At 41.8% G+C, this 20,231-nt stretch overlaps 1 protein-coding gene across 1 annotated transcript; it reads left to right on the top strand.

Annotated features, from left to right (window-relative positions):
- Positions 1-1,271: 1,271 nt before the first annotated feature.
- zgc:158376 (uncharacterized protein LOC100101643 homolog) lies at positions 1,272-17,306 on the top strand. Its single transcript, XM_020641011.3, has 11 exons — positions 1,272-1,892; positions 3,557-3,757; positions 6,165-6,308; positions 6,953-7,039; positions 7,162-7,347; positions 7,467-7,499; positions 8,034-9,304; positions 9,521-9,684; positions 9,813-9,974; positions 10,091-10,312; positions 11,110-17,306. The coding sequence occupies exons 2-11, from the start codon at positions 3,572-3,574 to the stop codon at positions 11,394-11,396; spliced, it is 2,742 nt and encodes a 913-aa protein (XP_020496667.1). The 5' UTR covers positions 1,272-1,892; positions 3,557-3,571; the 3' UTR covers positions 11,397-17,306.
- Positions 17,307-20,231: the final 2,925 nt, after the last annotated feature.

Below are 20,231 nucleotides of genomic sequence, written 5' to 3'. Positions count from 1 at the left end.
GTGAATAGAAGTGGTAGTAGAAGTATGAATTTAAACCCAGACTCAAAACCCATCTGTTCAAGATCGCCTACTCACTCTAACATTTTAACTACAATTACACTGTCCTACATTTCATTTCTTTTATTGTATGCTGTTTTTATCCATCGTTGTTTTTTTAATGTTGATTGTTGTACAGTGTCCTTGTGTGTCTTGAAAGGCTCTTATAAATAAAATGTATTATTATTATTAATAAAAATCTTTTGCAACTGTAAATTAAATTTGAACTAAATTGTCTGGAATGGAAGTGGACATATAAGTATATAAGTATATTTTTTATTAGACTCCATTTTCCTGTGATAACAAGTACATTTTAGTGGTTTTCTCGAGATCTCAATCTCAACGTATTTATTTTGTTATAGGATAGAAATGCAGGTTTTTATGTGACAAGTAAAATTCTCAAGATTTAGAGAAAATATCTGAAATTAATTTATTGGGGTACAACCAGTTGTGGTATCCAGAGATTACGAGAAAAATTGAGATCTCAAGAAAACAACCAAAATGTAGATAGATAGAGAGATCGATAGATAGATACTTTATTGATCCAGAGGGAAATTCAAAGCATACAGTAGCAGGTTACAAAGACATGACATGACACATTAATTAATTTTTAATTAAACTGTGCAATTAAAAATAGACTTATACAAGAAATGTGCATAACCCATGCAGGGATAAAAATATATGTGTGATTTTAAAGCAAGAACCTATAAACAGCTGAGGGAAAAAATCTGTAATTAGACCTGAATATAAGTATAATATATGAATATATGTTTTCACAGAAAACTGATTTAAATGAATGCATGTCAACTTGGAGCTTCTGTAGAGTTGAGCCGCAAATTCCTTTCATGTGAATTTTTTTGCAACAGTCTTTTCTTGTTATTCTGGAAAAAGGGGGGTCTCCAAAGAAAGCGTTGACGTGCGGCAACAACACAAGTGAGAACTACAAGTTCCAGGAGCCTTTCTTCATACGTTTTGTGACGTAATCACGCAGAGGCGGGGCGCGCATAATATGACTGCCCATATTTTACGGGCAAAATTTATTTATTTATTTATTTTTCCCCCCCCTCTCTCTCTCTCTCTCTCTCTCTCTATCTCTCTCTCTCCGTCCGAGGTAAAAAGGGAAGAGCGGTGTATGAAGTCACCTGTGTGATGTAATCAATGCAGGGGGTTTCACGTGTCACAACCTGAGTGACAACACCTAACAGAATCACACACAACACAGCAGCCACACAATAGAAACGGAGAACAATAGCAGCGCGCTGTTCTTTTAATAAAAAAAAAAATTAAAAAAAATCAGATTTTAATTTTTACCATCAACAGGGCCTACTTCCCGCGGAAGGTTATCATCGAATTGAGATTAATAACACTGCGCGTCAGTTAAAATGAGCCATTTTAAGATGTTTTGAAGCCCCCCCGGGAGGAAGAGGAGAACACGTTGTAACGTGCGGAGCGGAGAGGGGGGAGAGAGAGAGAGAGAGAGAGAGAGAGGTGCACTCACACAGGGAGAGAGAGAGAGAGAGAGAGAGAGGGAGAGAGACAGGAGTGAATGGGCACGACTCAAGTCAGTAGCACTGCGCCCTTCATTTAATCGATATCGATCAGTTTGGGGTAATCGAGACATTTAAGACCCCAACAGCGGGGGGTCCGTGACGCTAAGCCCGGGAGCTAGCTGGAGCACCGTGAAGCTAACAACGATGGGACGCCTCCTGTGAAGCTGCCCGGAGCCAACAGCGGCCAGGCGGAGAAAGAAACAAGGAAGCGGACGGCTAGCTACAACACAAGCTAACGTGGGGCTAACTGTTGGCTGTATTATTTTCTAATGAGCGACCAGGGAGCATGCGACCTGATACGAAAAGGTGAGCACCTGCTGATTTATTTCTTTATTTCCAGCCATGTTTCATAAACCTCCATGTGGCTGTTGTTGTTGTTGTTTTTTTTTTTTTAAATATTTGTAATGAAGCAGATAATGAAAGAGGAAGCATACTGCAGGCTGCGAAGGCACAACAGCTAACATGCTAACCTGTTAGCCAGCGTAACAATATCATCAGATTTCGGGGGGATGGGGAGGGTTAATGTGTTGCTTTTCACACATGTGCGTTTTAAATTAACAACAGCAGCATATCCAGGAGTAAAATTCAAACAACTCATCTGATTTAAATTATAACGCTTTGCTGGTGTTGTTGAAATGTAGGTTAATGTGACGCGCTAGTTGTTAGCATTTAGCTTCTGTCTGTGAAGTGAAGCCAGATGCGCATCTTCATTATTCTTGACTTGCTTATTCACGTTGTCTGTTTTGGGTTTCTCTGCATGCAATCTGATGCTAATGTTATCACCCTGTCACAGAGACAAGTTAACACACTATTCATGAGCTAAATGACAGGCAGTGGATTTTCACACATTAGTAATTGATTACACAATCCAGAGAGCTTTCTAACTGGAGACTCGTTTTTTTAAAAAAAAGAGATTGATCCCAACAAGCTGCTGTTTCCACCTGTCTTCATTAAGAAATTATAAACACAATAACAGCAGGAACGGTGTAAACTAATAAAACATGTTAAAATAAGCATGCAGAGTAACCAGCAGCTCAATAAGTAAGAGTTTTGTTAGGTAGGAAAGTCAGCCCTGCAACAGTTTTCCAATTAATCAAATTCTCCATCAAAAGAAAAATGTTAAACCTGTGTTTATATAACTAATCATTCAACACTTTTGTCAAATAGCTGATCTATTTTTTTAATCTATTTTTTAGTATTTATTTTTTGTGCATTCTTAATTTTTCTTTTTTTTTTATATTTAAATTTTACTGTGTTCACTTTTTGTGTGCAATCTTTGCTGCTGTAACACTGTAAATTTAAGATACGGTAAAGATAAGATATACTTTATTCATCCCAGCAGGGAAATGTAGGTGTTCCAGCAGCCAGCATACATACAAACACACAACACAACACATATATACATACATATCCCACCCATACAAAAAAAACATGAGCCCACAATACAGTTTGATATATGATATATGCAACTCAGGCTAAAGTTTAAAAGTTTCCCCGTTGTGGGATAAATAAAGGATTATCTTATCTTATCTTATATGCAAAACATAACTAGCTTTTTTTTTTAACCATCAGTGAGATGTGGACTGACACATGTACATCTAACTGTTGGGTTCAGATATATTTACCAATATCATAGTCAAGAGAAAAGTTAAAGTCAAAGTTATCGCCTGTGTTATTAAATTGTAGAATAGAACAGTATCTTAAAAGCTCACTACACAAAGTCTGAATATCAAATCTGCAGCTTCTACACTAAACCGGAGTTCAAGCACTCGTCAATTTAAATCCGAAATCTCTGTCCAATTTTTTTCCCTTTAAGCTGTGACAGTTTTCAGTTTTTAAACAACCGCATGTGTTTCCACAGTTTTAGCTTTGTTTGTTTATTCTGAGGCTTAAATGTAACCATGACAAAAAAACCAAAAAAAACAACCTGTAATTTAACGATGGATGTGTTTCTCCCTCTGTGTCCGCAGCTGACTTGTTTCGGGATGTCGGGCAGTAAGGCGCTGGGCGGGGGGACTGGCGGGGGGGCGCGGCGCAGGCGGACGAGGTGCCGGCGCTGCCAGGCCTGCATGAGGACAGAGTGTGGAGAGTGTCACTTCTGTAAGGACATGAAGAAGTTCGGAGGGCCCGGCCGGATGAAGCAGTCCTGCCTCCTGAGACAGTGCACAGCGGTGAGACAAACACACTAACACACACACAGTGATGTTGATGATAGGTTTTCAATGTTGTGAGTCTTAGGGACCCTCAGATGGTGATTTTAGTGAGTTTGGCCTCTTTATGCATCTAGTGGAAAGAGGGAAATGGGGAATGACATGCGTAAAAGGATAGGCGGTCGAACCTGGGTCTCCTTTGAGGACCTCTGTACATGCGCCACAAGATGCTAGGCTCTACGTTGCCCCTTCACTGTAGTCTTATTTAAGTCAAAGAAAACTAAACTACATGAGTAAAACTTTGTGTTAAAATCAGAATTGCAGTCTGAAACAGAACTGCATCTATAGCTCTGTTATCCTGTAAAAAAAAAACCTATCACTGCTGTGAGCTGGATCGAAAGTACCAATCAAATGCTTCCGCGGCGGCCTGTGCTCTATTCAAAGTGCTTCACAGACGCTGGAGTTTTTCCACGTCGTATTCCACATTGTAAATAATATGTCTACATAGGCTGCTGTTTAACAAGCCTAACATCATCTTCATGTGGAGACTGCAGCAGAGAACAAATGTGACATCACTTCAAAGTTTGAGGCAGACAAAACCTCATGGAATGAGATCAGTACAGGTTGTGAGTGTGTCTGTTATTAATATTTGTTATTTAACCATTCATCACTTGGGTTGGAAACTGGAGGGTCGCCGGTTCATGTCCCGGGGCGGACCAAAAATATTGAAGTTGGTCTGGTAGCTGGAGAGGTGCCAGGTCACTTACCGAGCACTGCAGACGTGCCCTTGAGCAAGGCACCGGACCCCCAACCACTCTGGTGCGCTCCCTGCGTAGCAGTGTGTAGCAGCCCCACTCTGACATCTCTCCACTGATGCGTGTCCACACGTCCTGTTTGTGCATGTGTGTGAGAAGCATGGCTCTCAATAACAGAGTGTAAAACCAGAATTTCCCCTCAGGGATTAATATCAGATCAGAGTTTCTCTTTACATTTATTAAGAGATCACAGAGGGAGAAATCTATGAAGAAGGAAAGACCGGACAGAGTGTTCTCACTCAGAGCGGTCCTCACAGAGATGCAAGAATTTTAAGTTGAAACACACAAAACCCATGATGGCTTCATTCCTATACACACAGGCACACACAAATAAACACACACAGCTCAGATATACATGTCCACATAATCCTGTGATACACCTACAGATGTTTCACACAGACAAACACACACCGTCAGAAATGTAATCTTCAAATGCTGAAGGTGTTATTCTTTTTGTGCGTCTGTTAGTGTGTATGTGTGTGTGTGTCGATTCTTCAAATAGCATCAGCAGGAAGATGGAGCCCAGCAGGAGAGGATGCTGGGTTTCCATGGCAACCAGAGATGGTTACTGGTACTGTGAGTGAGAGTGAGTTGGCTTTGATCCATCGCCATGGTTTCAAAGAGATGTTTTAACACACAGACATACTCACACACTCAAACTGAGCCAGTGGAACAGTGGTCATGTTATTTTTAGTGCTTATTTGATTTTTTTTATTCATTGTTTGTGGGTTTTTTTGTGGAGCAAAAGGAAGAGGTGGTGTTCGTATTAGATTTAATCCCCCTGAAAGAGGAGGAGATGATAGTTGAGGGTATGGATGCTCCTATTTATTACCTGAGGTAAAGGAAGAGACATCCTCTGGTGGTCGGTGTGAGTCAGTGTAGTGACACGGAGCTGAACGCTTCCTGCGGTGTGTTACTTCTGTTTCTACTTTAGCAGCGACTAGCATAACACACCCCAAACTCTCACTTAACAGCTGGTTAAGCAGATGCATTTTGGGATATGTAGACTGCAGGTTTTGTGGATGAAAAATATGAGGCTGGATCACCAATGCGTTCCCCCATGTCTGTTCTCCACACCAACTTTTCCTCTGCACACAACCAAAGCCCATTGAAATGCCAGTTATATACTGTACAACTTGGATACAACCTTCTACACTCATAATCTTATCATTTGACTGAAAACGATTGTCTATAAGTTAACACGTTCATGCGTTTGTGCTTTAAATCAGCAATGAGTACAATCTAGGGTTGTTTCTACATCCAGATTTTAAACATAGATATGAGTCTAGTAAAAATCAACCTGTATTGATACCTGTTTGAATACCAAGGCAACAACAAATAGAAGTCTAAGGCACCTGATATTGGGTGAATTATTGTTTTATGATGACTAAATAATGCGGGCAAATGGCTGTACACTGTTTGAAGGATGTGCTTCCAGCAGTACTGTAAACTCTGTCTGGTATATTTCTTTAAATGTCCTCATGCCTGTCTGACTCTCGCTCCGTTTGAATTGCAAATACACCTACCTGTCTGTCTCTGTCTCTAACTGACTGACTGATTGACTCACCTGTCTCTCTCTGTTTGTATTTTTGTCTCTCTCTCTCTCTTTACAGCCGGTGCTGCCTCACACGGCGGTGTGCTTTGCGTGCGGCGAGGCGGGGAAGGAGGACACGGTGGACTCTGAGGACGAGAAGTTCAGCCTCTCTCTGATGGAGTGCACCATCTGCAACGAGATCATCCACCCGAGCTGCCTGAAGGTCAGTGTCGGCGTCTTTGTGTCACCGTTTACGTCTCTGATCTGTGACCTCGGGTGACCTCAGAGATTTCTGTGCTCTCCCTCTCTCGCCTCTTTACATGTGATCGCTGCAGATTCTACTTTCACTTCTTTTCTCTGAGATGAAACTTTAATGAAGTTTGGAATAAATTGGGTCACTGCAGCAGCAAAGGGAGTAATAAAGAAAGATGCAGATCCAACATGGAGGGAATTAAGAGATCTTTGTTTTCACTATCATTGAGCTGCCACATTAATTCACACATGTTATCATGACTGATCGGACTCAGGACCTTCAAAATAAATGCCACATTGACACAATGGGGAACTCAAGTCTTATTCCTGCAAATGTCCACCTGTTCTGTTCACCTCGCTCTTTATTTTTAAACTGATGATAATGAACAAACTGAAATCACTGCTGCTGTTTTTTTTTATTTTGTCATCAGTTAACAAAATCTGCAGCAACGGTTTTTTGGTTCGGTTTGGGAGGCAGTCAACAGTCAACAAAGTGTGTCAGAGTTACCGGCAGAAGAAGATGTGTGTGCATGTACCGTATTTGTGTTTGTGTGTGCGTACTGTGTGTTTTTGTGAAGTTGTAGATTGACCTGACCCGCCTCTTTGTCTCCTCAGATGGGTAAAGCAGAAGGAATCATCAACGACGAGATCCCTAACTGCTGGGAATGTCCGAAGTGCCACAAGGAGGGCAAAACCAGTAAGGTAAGACGAGGACCAATAACAGGACCACAGGGTGACTTTATGTCGGATATTGCACAAGTCAGGGCGCCGGTGGACTTGTTGTTAGTTTGTGCAGGTGTGTAACCGTCTGTGTCTCTGTTCAGGACCAGGCGGACGGCTCAGGGAAGCGCAGGCTGGATAACGGAGAGGTAGGCCGCTGGAAACTCACAGACGACCCTCCCCCCAAAAAGAAAGCACCTCCCTCCCTGGAGGAGGGGGGGAGGATGGATGGCGGGCACAAGAGGAAGAAGGAGAAGGAGCTGCCTCCTGACAGCGGGCCCAAGAAGAAGGTGAGGAGGAGGAGGAGGAGGTCGGAGGAGGTGCTGCTTTAACTGTTCAGCCTGTTTAGAGCTCTGACTGACTGTCTCTCTCTCTTTCCCTCTCTCTCTCTCTTGCTCTCTTTGCTCAGATAAAGGGCGCCCACGAAAAACGCCTCAAAAAGGTACAAAGTTTTCTGTTTTTTGTCCTGAAACAAACTGAAGCCCCTTTTTTAGTTTCTTCCACTCCCTTTTTGTTTGATTAAACTTGTTAAAGAACCAGAGTTAACCTTCTATATTTCTTTTCTTATACCTGAATTTGCTAAGCGACTTATACAGCGGACTGATCTGATACCAGAGTTAGACTTAAACCAATTTTTAATATGAAGAAATACATTCAGAAAACTCTTTTCTCCCCACTTTGAATGTGGGAATCTAGAGAGAACATGAATACACTGGGGCTGCAAGCAGCACTAAGCAGGCCCTTGCATCTTTATGCACAGTGCGATGTGGCACAGCCGCAAAGTATGCTGCTGCAGTGATGTCTTTATCAGACAAATAACGTTTAAATAGCTATGAACTGTCAAGTCTTTGAGACACTTTAAATGAACTCCAGGTACTTAGACAAACTCTCCTGTCAGATTCAGCCTCAGAGAGACGAGCTCAGGTCCTAAGCAGCAGGCCAGATCCATGTTGACACCTCTTCTTCTCTCAATCAGAAACCCAAACAGGAGGCGGTGGAGTCCAATGGCCCCACCTCCTCAGCTGGAGGAGGGGCAGGAGGACTACAGAGCTCCTCAAATACATCTTCTCAGCCTGGGGGAGGAGGAGGAGGTGCAGGGGGGACGTCAAGTGCAGACCAGCGCTCTCACCACAGAGAGAAACTGGAACGCTTTAAGAGGATGTGCATGCTGGAGCGTCGGCCCGAGTCATCATCATCCTCCTCCTCCAGCTCAGAGTCGGACTCCGAGTCGGACTCTGATGACTCATTGAGGGGGGACCAGGCGGGAGGAGGCTCCTCGCCTTCATCTTCCTCCCCTGCCCCGCCTCCTCCTGTCGTCTATGGTAACAGCAGCGGAGGTCGGGCGGAGAGAGAGAGGAGTCGCAGTGAGCGGGAGCGAGAGAGGGAGAGGGAACGACGTTTGGCTGAGCTGGGCTTCAGCGCCAGTGAGGAGTCTGAGGGGGAGGCAGGGAGGGGTGAGGAGGAGGTGAAGGAGGAGGAGCTTGGTGGTGAGAAGGCTCGGAGGAGAGGGGGAGGAGGGGATGTGGGGTTGCCCTCGAGAGGACGTAAAGGAGCACTGCTAGACTTGGAGGAGGAGGACACAACCACCTCTGAAAGGACCAGGAAAAACTCTGCCTCCCTCCCCCCGCCCTCACCCCTTTCCTCAAATCAGATGCCTCCATCCTCTCAACACGATGGCTTCACTGGGAAGCAGCGCAGCAACGGCCAGGAGGCCCGCAATGGACGGACACGAGGAGGTACGGGAGGGGGGCGGGAGGGAGGGGAGAAAGAGAACGCCAGTGGCGTTCTGACCAATCACAGACACAGTGGGGGAGGAGGAGGAGGGACCAAAGGAAGTGGAAGCCGCGGTAACAAGATCCGTAGCAACAGTAAGAACCAGACGTCCAGAAACAGCATCACCTCGTCCTCCTCCATCCCCACCTCTAACGGGGGAGGGGGAGGCCCAGGGGGAGGCGGCTTGATGATGTCAGCTATGGCGGCATCTCCTTGCTCGCAGCCTTCCCGCCTCGCCCCTCGTTCTCAGATGATGAAGCGCAGCCCGCCAGCCGTTCCCTCGCCCCCCCGGCCCATTCAGATGGAGAGACACTTAGTGCGTCCCCCTCCTGCCTGCCCCGAGCCCAGCTGCCTGCCGCTGGACTCAGGCTCCTCCCACATCATGACACGCGACGTGTGGCTCAGAGTGTTCACGCATCTGAGCCAGAGAGAGCTGTGTGTCTGCATGAGGGTGTGTCGCACCTGGAGTCGGTGGTGAGTCACGTTATAGCACTGCGACATCATCGCTCTGACACTCGACAGACATCTTTTTCATTAAAAATGTGTATTTCTATAAAGTTTAACCATGACATCATCACCCTGGGACATTGCATCTGACATTTCGGGGGGTTGAAATTTTAAAAGACACTTTGCTAGTTGTTTGTAGTTTGTCAGTTCAGTATGTGATTTATGTGTGTGTGTGTTGTTAAGGTGCTGTGACAAACGTCTATGGACTCAGATCGACCTGAGCCGGCAGCGATCCATCACCCCCCCTATGCTGAGTGGTATCATCCGCCGACAGCCCGTCTCCCTGAACCTGGGTTATACCAACATCTCCAAGAAACAGTTAATGTGGCTCATCAACCGCTTACAAGGTGCTGACATCACTTCCTGTTTGCCTGTTGTGTCCCTTTTATTGAAGGCTTATTTATTGACTCTGACAACGGAGTCTTGCAGAGAGTCCGACCCCAAAAGTCTGACCTGTCCCGTCTGTCCCGTTCAGGTCTCCTGGAGTTGAATGTGTCTGGTTGTCCGTGGCCTGCAGTCTCTGCTCTGTGTCAGGCCATCTGTCCCTGTCTGAAGCTGCTGGACCTCAGCAGAGTGGAGGACCTCAAAGATTCACACCTGAGGGAGCTACTGGCCCCCCCACCTGACACCAGGACAGGTGAGACAAACGACAAACAAACCAGTTTATTGAACCTGGTCATCATTTTCTTAGTTGAACAGAAATCTTTGAAATTTCATTTGTAACACACACCTGTGTTTTTTTTGGTCGACCAGCTCACGGGGAAACAAGAGTGGGGCGTTTCCAGAACATGACGGAGCTGCGATTGGCTGGCTTGGACCTGTCAGATGCGTCGTCCCGCCTGTTGGTGCGTTACGTTCCTCACCTGACCAGGTTAGACCTGAGTCACTGTGCGAACGTCACAGACCAGACAGTGCACACCCTCAGCTCCCACATCTCCCCCCTGAGAGAGAGCCTCACCCACATCAACCTGGCTGGTAAATGATTTACTTTGTGTGGTAGTTTGCTGTCTGTGTGGTAGTTTGCTGTCTGCGTGGTAGTTTGCTGTCTGCGTGGTAGTTTGCTGTCTGCGTGGTAGTTTGCTGTCTGCGTGGTAGTTTGCTTTCTGCGTGGTAGTTTGCTGTCTGTGTGGTCGTTTGCTGTCTGCGTGGTAGTTTGCTGTCTGTGTGGTAGTTTTTTTTCTTGTATGGTAGTTACTTTATGTGTTTTAGTTTGCTGTCTGTGTGGTAGTTTACTTTGTGTGGTTGTTTTTTTCTTGTATGGTAGTTTGCTGTCTGTGTGGTAGTTTTTTTCTTGTATGGTAGTTTACTTTGTGTTTTAGTTTGCTGTCTGCGTGGTAGTTTACTTTGTGTGGTAGTTTTTTTCTTGTATGGTAGTTACTTTATGTGTTTTAGTTTGCTGTCTGTGTGGTAGTTTACTTTGTGTTTTAGTTTGCTGTCTGTGTGGTAGTTTGCTTTATGTGTGGTAGTTTGCTCTTGGGGCTGTGATTTTATGATATTGACTCCTTTATATTGATGTATGATTGATGTGTAGTCTTGTTTGTAGTTTATTCTTTGAGTTGTAGTTTCTTGTCTTTTCTTGTTTTAATGTCTGGTTTGTTGACATCTGTCCATGTTGTTTGTTTTAGTGTAGGTTGTATTCTTTTGGTTGGGTTGCACTTTCCTGTTGCAGTTTTGTTTCCACTCTGTTTTCATTTCTGTGTCTGGGTTGTTCTTTCCTGACTGCATGTCTGCATTAGTGTGTGTAGAAAGTAAAGAAAGTTTGTGTTTTTCAGGTTGTGTTAAGGTGACGGAGCAGTGTGTCCCGTTGCTGCGTCGCTGCACCTCCCTGCAGACGGTGGACCTGCGCTCCTGCTCCCTCCTCTCCTCTGAGACCGGACAGCTGCTCTCCTTCCCTTCCCACGCCTCCTCCACCTCCACCTCCACCTCCACCTCATCCTCAACCACCTCTGCCACCACAACAGTCGCTGCTTCATCCTGTTCCACGTCTGCTGCCTCCTCGTCCTCGTCCTCGTCCTCCTCCTGTCCTCCTGAAGACAGAACGCTGCTGAAGAACAGCTAGAGTCCTCCTTCATGTCATGTGACACTAAGGTCCAGACGGCCCACAAGCCTCGCTTCCTTCCTCATTACACTACAGACAGGTGAAGAAGAGGAAGAAGAAGAAGAAGAGGATGAGGAGGAGGGACCTGTGCAACATTTCTCCTGATGTTGGGAAAGTGTTGTTGGCGAGTAGAAGAAGATGAAGAGGAGGCGGAGAAACACATTTCGGGAAAGTTGTCGGTGATAGTAAAAAATAGAAACCCTGAGCATGTACATATTTGTTCTCTGTACATTTTTGGGTGTGTGTATATACCTGTAGTTTACTGTAAATTACCCTTAAAATTTGGGACATCACCTCCCACCAACACTCCTTTCGTTCCCTCCTTTCCTTCTATCCTCCCTTCCTTCCGTCCTTCCACCCTACAACCAATCATCATGCCAGGCATCCACCTGCTCTACAGTAGCTGCAGAACTGGGGAAAAAAATGGAAATCAGTGTTGTCCAGATTTAGTTGCTATTGTTTGAAAGGTGACGTTGCCCGTCAGACCCCGCCTCCCCGTCCAAACAGGAAGTGAGGGGCTTAGGTTTGTCGTCAGGAAGATGTTTCATCTTTAAGAACAGTTTGACGTAAGTGTTTTTCAACTCAGATACAGACAGTGTGCGGGTTAGGCTAACACTTTCCCTCTACTTCTAGTCATTATGCTAAGCTAGGCTAAATACATGTTATTCTCCAAAAACACAGATTTTTTAATGAAATCTAACAGGATTAAAAAGCGTCTGCAGTTGGCCATAATACCCTCCTCTGCAGGTCCAAAGCGACGCCCACATGCGTCTAAGCTGCAGGATTATTCTCGCCTAAAGCTAGAAAGAGTTTTATTGATCTAAACATGGTGTTATCGAGAATTCACAAAACAAGCTTTGAACTCTGCAGAGCAAACAAATCAGACACTAAACCGAAACATAACCTGTGATTTTGTCCATCGACCCTTCTATTAAAGTTTTTCTCAGACAAGGCAACAGCGTCCTCAAGATGGAGCTGCAGTTGGAGGTTTGATCTGTCACTGATCTGTCCAACGTATCTCCTCACATTTGATTAATCGTTTTTGGGCTTAAATTGTGAAAAATCATCTGTAGCCTAACGGTACGTCTTTGGGTGTTTTTGTTTTGTCCGACCATCAAACAGGAAACACTCACTTTACTGTGGCGCCGGAACAGACTAAGTTTGTCTTTTTTGCGTCAGAAATGTCTTAAACCAGAAATCAGTTACCCAATTATTATTTTTTTGACCTATCATTGCAGCTTGGACAGTGTTAAATAACATAAATATTAAAGTTTATAGATCCCAAGTATTGTGAGAAAGTAAGATAGTCACTTTTGCCCGAGTTCACTCTTGTTGTATTTTCTTCTTCTCTGAAAGAATCCGTTTGTACTCGTGTTTGTTCCTCAGTACGGACGCTGCTGTCAGAGCGAGCTTAATGAATGTATAAAGCTGAATCCAACATCTAATCAGAGACTGGGCTGCAGGATCAGTGTTAATCGTGATTGTATAAAACCAGTGTGAACTAAACCAGTAAACTCTGAGGCTGCAGGTGTGAACAGGAGGTCAGTGCAGGGTAATATATGCAAAGACAATTCAAGTCAGATCCACTCACCGTGTTTAAGACCACCTCACCAGGTTGATGAAGAAAATTGAGAATCCCAAAAATAGCCCCTCCCTCTTACACCAACAGTACTAGAGAGGTAAAATGTCCCATTCCCTTTTGACAGAGTGTTGTCTGTACATGTGCAAAAACATTTTACAATCACCAATCACCAATCTGTTCAGACCAAAAGCGAAGTGGATTTTTACTGTGGCTTGGAAACAACAACAAAAAAAAGCAAAGATGCAAACTGAGAGCATATAACTTCTGCTTCTGGATAATTTCTGCTGATGGTCCTGGTGTTGCCTCCTGGTGTTGCTTCCTAAATGCTAAACCAAACTCCATTTAAAAAGAAAACAAAAAAAAAAAACATTTAAAGTTATTGCAAGCAGACATGACAATGCATGAATTAAGCTCTTTGTACAAATCTGCATCATGATGGAGTTATTTCAACATCCTTCCAACCTGTCTGATGAGATTAAATCAGCTGAACAATCTGTTTATTTTGGAGCTCATAGTGCTCTAGTAAGCCAGATTTTAGCGGCCATTTGGCATAGACATATCGACAGGTGCTCTTCAGCTGAACCAGAACACCGGTAGTTGGTGTCCATGAGAACAATCCTGATTCTGATCCGAGCTAACAGGTCATTAAACTGGGTGCTGAAGTAGCTGGAAGCAGCAGGGAAATTAATCCAGACACTGTTTGTGGATTTTGTGAGAGTTTGGGTAATTTTATAAACCTACATAATAATGGCTTTTGGTTTTCTGACGTGTTTGGGTAGGCGTATATTCTCTTCTTTAGCCAACAATAATAACGCACGTTGTGGAGAGGTTGAATTTGTTAGAAAAACACACAAGGCAAAGCTCTGCTTCTCTTCGGTCTGAACAGCTTCAATCAAACAGTTGGAGATGGTTAGAGAGGAATGTTTTACTCTTGTGACAAAACAATGGTAACAGTCCCCCCCCCCCTATTTCCAGTTTCATTATGCTAAGCTAGGCTAACCTTCCTGAAAGATGTCATTTTACTCTGCCTGGCATTGAGGTCAGCGTTACAGTATTGCTTGAAGACGCCTTTTGTCTTCATCATCGCTGCAGGAGAAGGGTGTTCAGGTGTGGGTTTGGTGAAAGGTGTTTTCCTTCCTGTTTCCTGTTTGTGTGCGTGTGTGTGTGCGCGTGTGTGTGTGTGTGTGTGTGTGTGTGTGTGATCAGACCGACAGCGCCGGGTGTGTTTGAAACTGAGCCTCAGTGTCTTCAACTTTCGCCTCAATCATTCATCTTTCCCTCTTTGTGTTTTCTACCTGCTGCGTTTTCCTTCATGTGTCCGTCACCTCTGGGAAGTGATTGATCGTCTTTTTCTCAGGAGTTTTCTTTTTTTTCCCGCTTTGAATCAGGTTTTAATTTATTTGAAATCCACAGCAGCACTCATCAGCCCAAACATTCCTGCAAAAGAGAAACATTTTTTTGTTGGTTTTTTTACTCCTCACACTCCTTTTTTTTATGCAACAATCCACCTGTTTTTTTTTCTTTTCTACATGATGAACATTTCTACCTGTGTTTGCTGCATTATCAAATAACTTCTTCTTTTTTTAATATGTTTTTCTACAAAAGCCTATTTCTGCCAGAAAGCAAACACTGGGAGTTTGAAAACATAATAATACTCATGGTATGTCAAAATTATGAGCTACTTAATCAAGATTATAAGTATGGATCACTGGCTTGCTGTCTTGTTTTGTCTGATCTTGGTTTTATTTTAAACTCTTTACGATCCTGATTTATCTCTGGATCTTGATTTATTGTCTCGTAATCTTGATTAAGTATCTCAGCCTCCTGGCTTCAAAAATCAAATTGTTGATCTATATCATGAAGTTTGATGACTTATTTTATATTTTGTCAAAATCCACATTCTGCTTGTCATATCAGACTCTTTTTCTCAAGATCTTGACTTTCTTAACTATCCAGTGAGCTCAGTCTATCATATCACATGGCTCTCTCTGAGAATCTTGATTTACCCCATCACAAGATTGTAATCCTGATTGATCTCAGGTTTTAAAACGACTGTGCCATTATCTCGACATCAAAGCCATAATCTTTAATATTTTGTTATTCCAAACACACAAATCTCAAAGCTCAGACTTCATTTTTTTGATACTCTTGATTCTCTTTTTCTTAAAACTCATTATTCAAGTTTAAAAGTCAAGATTTTGACTCATTGTCAAATCAAATAGCAGAAAGTCAACTTCAAAAGCACATATCATTTCTTCCATGAGTATTTTTAATGTGTTATTCCTTACATTTGCTTTTTTTTGTGGCCCAACTAGGCTTCTGTAGTTTTCTCAGGGGCCTCACTTATGAAAAATCAAGTACCAGTAATCAGATTCTGAATTTTATTTCCGTATGTTTCTTACATCAAAGTTTCGGCTTTTGATGTGCTGAAAAAAAACAAAAAACAATGCAAGCTGCTGAATTTTTTGGTGGTCGAGGCAAACTATGTTCAGTCAGATGTTTCATAAATGATGCCCAGATGTTCCTATCAGCACACACCGCTGTGACTGTCTGCTGTTTGTTTTCTATTTGTGTGAACTGGCTGTCTCATCATGTGAGGCGGTGGCACTGAGGGAGGGGAGGGGGGGGGATGGGGTGGCTAGGGAAGAAATGTTATTTACATATTTGATTTTGTTGTTTTTCAGATGTATATGACAAATCAAACAGCCAAACAAATCACGGACCACAGTTATAACGGCGAAAAAATACTGAATATTAGCTGTCAGGGTCGACTTGTACTGCTGGTTAGCGTGATGCATGTAAGCTTGCTGGTCAGGTTCAAGCGTTCTGGCGGTAACTGTTGCATTACCTCTGCTGCACTGAAAACTAAAGAACAAAGACATTAAATACAATAAAAAATGTAATCATGCTGGGAGAACAAGCAGAAAATAGACAAAGTTACTGGTTAGCTAGAAAGCTAAATAAGATTTAATCCTAAATTGTTTTTTTTGCCTCACCATATTTTGTGAATGAGCTATCATGTTAGCCTATTAGCAAGCAAATGGCTAGTTAGCTAGCTAGTGTTAGCTCGCTACAAAAGCAGTGGCGGTTTAGCCAAATTTTGAAACCGTATATGAGACAAAATGAAACAAGAACAAACACGTGAAGAACATTAAAATCACATCGTGGAAAAAAAGAGCCATTCTAAGCCATAGGAACAAGTAATGCTAACGATAGCTCATGACTAAATGTTTAGGTATCTCCCCACAAAGAGATGTTTTAGCATTTTATTGACTAATAAGTAAGCTCATGAAACAAGCTTGAACTAGTCAGGCTAACTAGTCTTAACTTGCTTCTATAGCTGTAGAGATTGGTTAATGTTTACCATGTAGGCTAATCAGTTTTACGGAGAATATTAGGACAAGAACAACTAGTTTGGATTTGGAACAGTTTATTGGTAATAATCGATAATAATGGCAGATCCCAGCTAGCGTTAAACGACACTGTTTCACGTAGTTCATTGATTTTATTTTTGTATGAGCGAGGTTTGTTGCAGTGCAGTGGAGGTAATACAACAATGAAGAGCACTACATTAGCCTGTGGTTCCTATGAGGTGGTGGAGGTTTTGGACCGGCTGTAGTCCAGAAATATAAGTATTAGAAGTGAGATATTAAATTGCCATGTCATATGCCTTGTTGTGCCATAAACACACCAGATACGAGTTTCACTGTGTTCAGTCTGAATGGGTCATTTTTTTATATTTAATTTTTTGTACTCGTTTTTGATTTAGTTGTTTTTTTTTTACTGTGACTTTGACATGGGAATAGACGCCTCACTGTTCTGTTAATGATGCGTATCACAGCTTCAAACTTCGCCTAGCAACGAGTGGGGAGATCAAACCCGATCGGGCGATTATTCTTACTTCTAAAAGCTCTTATCCAATCAGACGCCCAGACATATCTCACCTTTCTTCTCGATCTTAGTAAAAAAAAAAAATCTCTCACTTCTATATGGATGTTTTTAAAAGATGCACTGGATCATCATCATAATCATTTTCATCCTCACCTTTTGCCAAATGTAGTTTTTGTTGTGAAAAGGGGCATTTTATCCCGTTTTTTTTTTTTTCTTTGTTTGCTTTTCGTTCTTTTTTTTATACTTTGTCCATGACTCTTCCATTGTGTTGGTGAAAAAAAATGAGGAAGAAGTTGGAACAAAAAGTGAAAGACACAAAAAGACCAACTCAAGGCAGCTACATATGAGTGACTACTGTAAAATGACTAACTAATAAAGAAGCAATGGGTTTGTTTTTACATACTGTGAGTCTGTTTATTCATTACAAAATAATGTAACTCCTGCACATATCACACACAAAATCTGGGACCTTTAGGCCGATAGGTGTTTATGTGGAGATGTTAAACCAGTCAGGGAGTAGCTCATAGCCTAAAACCTGACTTTTTGCTTCAGGATGGAGCAGATTGAGGAATGTGCAGCAGAGTTAAAAGCGACTTAGTGTAGTGGAGAAACATGCAAATGTGAAGACTTGACACAGCCAGGATATTTGACATGTTTTTTTAGATATTTAACTTCAAGTAAAATTCAAAACACTGTAAAAAATAATAATAATGTTTTTATCTCAAAGCTCAGCATACTCATTATGTTGGATAATTATTTGAAAATATTGTGTGACTTATCAATTCGTATGATCATCACTTGAGGTTTCAGCTGATAAAGATGGAACTCATTATATTTAGTGGGGAAAGATTAATGAAAAACAGTTCTTCAAACTACACACACAGCTGAGTATACACGGCTTCATCCGTCTTCATTGAAATTCTGCTCACTGAATAATGCATCAATAATAATCAGATAATTCTAATTACAACAAAGTATAAAATCCATCATATGGGCCTCTGAAAGTTTGCCTTTAAGAGTATGCACTTTTTTCTTTGGACAAATATGTTTAGGAGCTTCACTTGTGTTTTAAAAAATAAAAAATGAGACTTAACTTTATGTTTTGACAAGCAGGTACCATAGGCAGGTACACGCATGCGAAGGGGGCACCACGCCACAGAGGTGCACACGGGCCCACGCGGGGAAAGGAGTGTACTGGGGCGTTCAGGTAAGTCTCGTACATTTGACTGTCACAATTTGAACTCACTGTATTTCAAAATTGTGTTTAGTTATAGTCTTGCTGTCAAATTGAAAGCTGTGAGTGAGATAAAATGTGTCTATAAACAAACATTGTGTAGCAAATGACCCAAATTTACTTTTAGGCTGTTAGCTCTTAACTTAGCAGCTTAACAAAATGTATTTATTTATTTGTTTGTTTATTTAACATGGATATACAGTAACATTGGTGCTGTAACATTTAACCATGCACAAGTTCCAGATGCACTGCTCTTAGTGTTTATAGCAAAATGCTAATTTGCAACACCTGTCCACAGGAGGCTTTTTAGAAACAACAGAGATAAAGATAAAAAGGTAAGAAAAAAAAAGAGTTCAGTTATAAATACAGCGCAGTTATGAATGCAACAGGGATAAAATACAGTTACAGGGAGAAAAATATACAAGCTCATGTACGTTTACGTGTGAGAACAATGTTGTTTCTCCTTCAGCCATGATTTAATATCTTTGTTAAAAACATTTAAACTGTGTAGCATTTTCAGTTCAGTGGGTAGACAATTCCAATGTATAAGCACATTTTGAGTTTAAACGAAGTCTATATTTACTGACTTAATCGGTGGTCTTAAAATGATTCTACATGAAGTCTGCAGTGAAGTACAATTATAACTATTTTTTTAAATGTATTTATTTAATAGGGACAATGCAATTTAACATCATTTCAATACAAAGCATGAAACTGATGTGCTGCATAAAGAGTATATAGCTATTGCTAATTTCCAACTCGTGTCCCCAGTTGGTCCTTTGTGTAAACAAACAGATTAAAATGTACAACATTCAGTTACATAAAACCCCATAACACGATATGAGGATACATTAAAATACATGTACAACAATGCAAATGCTATAAACCAGTTATAAATGAAGTTTAAAGATACTATTTAAAAGTGGGTACAGCTCTGGCTTGCTTTCAGCAAGATTTTAAGTCCGAGATTAATTTTATTTCAGGTGTTTAATGTCTTTCCAGAGTTTACAGCCTTTGATGGAGAAGGCTGATTGACCAAACGTAGATCTACAACAGGGATGGGCAACTTTGGTCCCAGCAAGGGCCACATTCATTTAATTCTCACTGCCAGAGGGCCAAATTGTAGTATACAAAAACAATTACAGTCAATTTTTTCTCCAATTTAACTCAACATATACCAGTGATTAAATATTATTATGGACATTCTTCTGGTTTTCATGATTTCATGGCATATTTAGTCATGTTTTCTTCATGTTTCCAATTAATTGATATGTAAAAAGTGACCTGAGGGTTAAGGGTTGATGGGGGCCGCCAGTTGCCCACCCCTGATCTACGATGTTGTACGCTACAGTTTCCATTCACAGTGCTTCTCGTTACCCTGTTTCCGTCCCCGTCCTTCAGGGACCAGATTGTTGATACATTTAAAAACAAGTTTGAGGAAACATAGAATAGAATAGAATTACTTTATTGATCCCAAACTGGGAAATTGTGGCGTTACAGCAGCAGGTTATCCAAACACACAATATGAGTAAAAAAAACACAATGTCAGCAAATCTAAACATAATATAATATTAACTACAAAGTAAATAAGTTCTAAAAGATATCAAAAATAAGAATGTGAATATATACCACCAGGATTTCACTAAGCATTACTAGTCTTAAACAGGAAGATTAAATATGGAAGATTAAATGTAAATGTGCAAAAACAGAGTCGTAGATGGTTATAAATAAAAAAAAGTTTGAGGAAATACAAACGCATAAAGCTCTCAAAACTGAGTAGATTGTGTTTTTTTCAGTATGTGACAGCGATGCCACCGGACAGGGTTTTTTTTGTCCATTATTTACAGGGCTTAGTTGTGAGAGGTTTCTGATTGTAGAGGGTGAAGCTTGTGACCAAAACTGTCTTTGACATGAGCCCACAATACAGTTTGATATATGATATAGCCTGAGTATCAAACTGTATTGTGAGCTCATGTTTTTTGTATGGGTGGGATATGTTTGTAAACATGTGTTGCGTTGTGTGTTTGTATGTATGCTGGCTGCTGGAACACCTAAATTTCCCTGCTGGGATGAATAAAGTACTTATCTT

Source organism: Labrus bergylta, chromosome 16 (assembly GCF_963930695.1).
Source record: "Labrus bergylta chromosome 16, fLabBer1.1, whole genome shotgun sequence".
Classification (NCBI taxonomy): domain Eukaryota; kingdom Metazoa; phylum Chordata; class Actinopteri; order Labriformes; family Labridae; genus Labrus; species Labrus bergylta.
The sequence above is the reverse complement of the archived record's forward strand: the minus strand, read 5'-3'. Positions and strand labels throughout refer to the sequence as shown.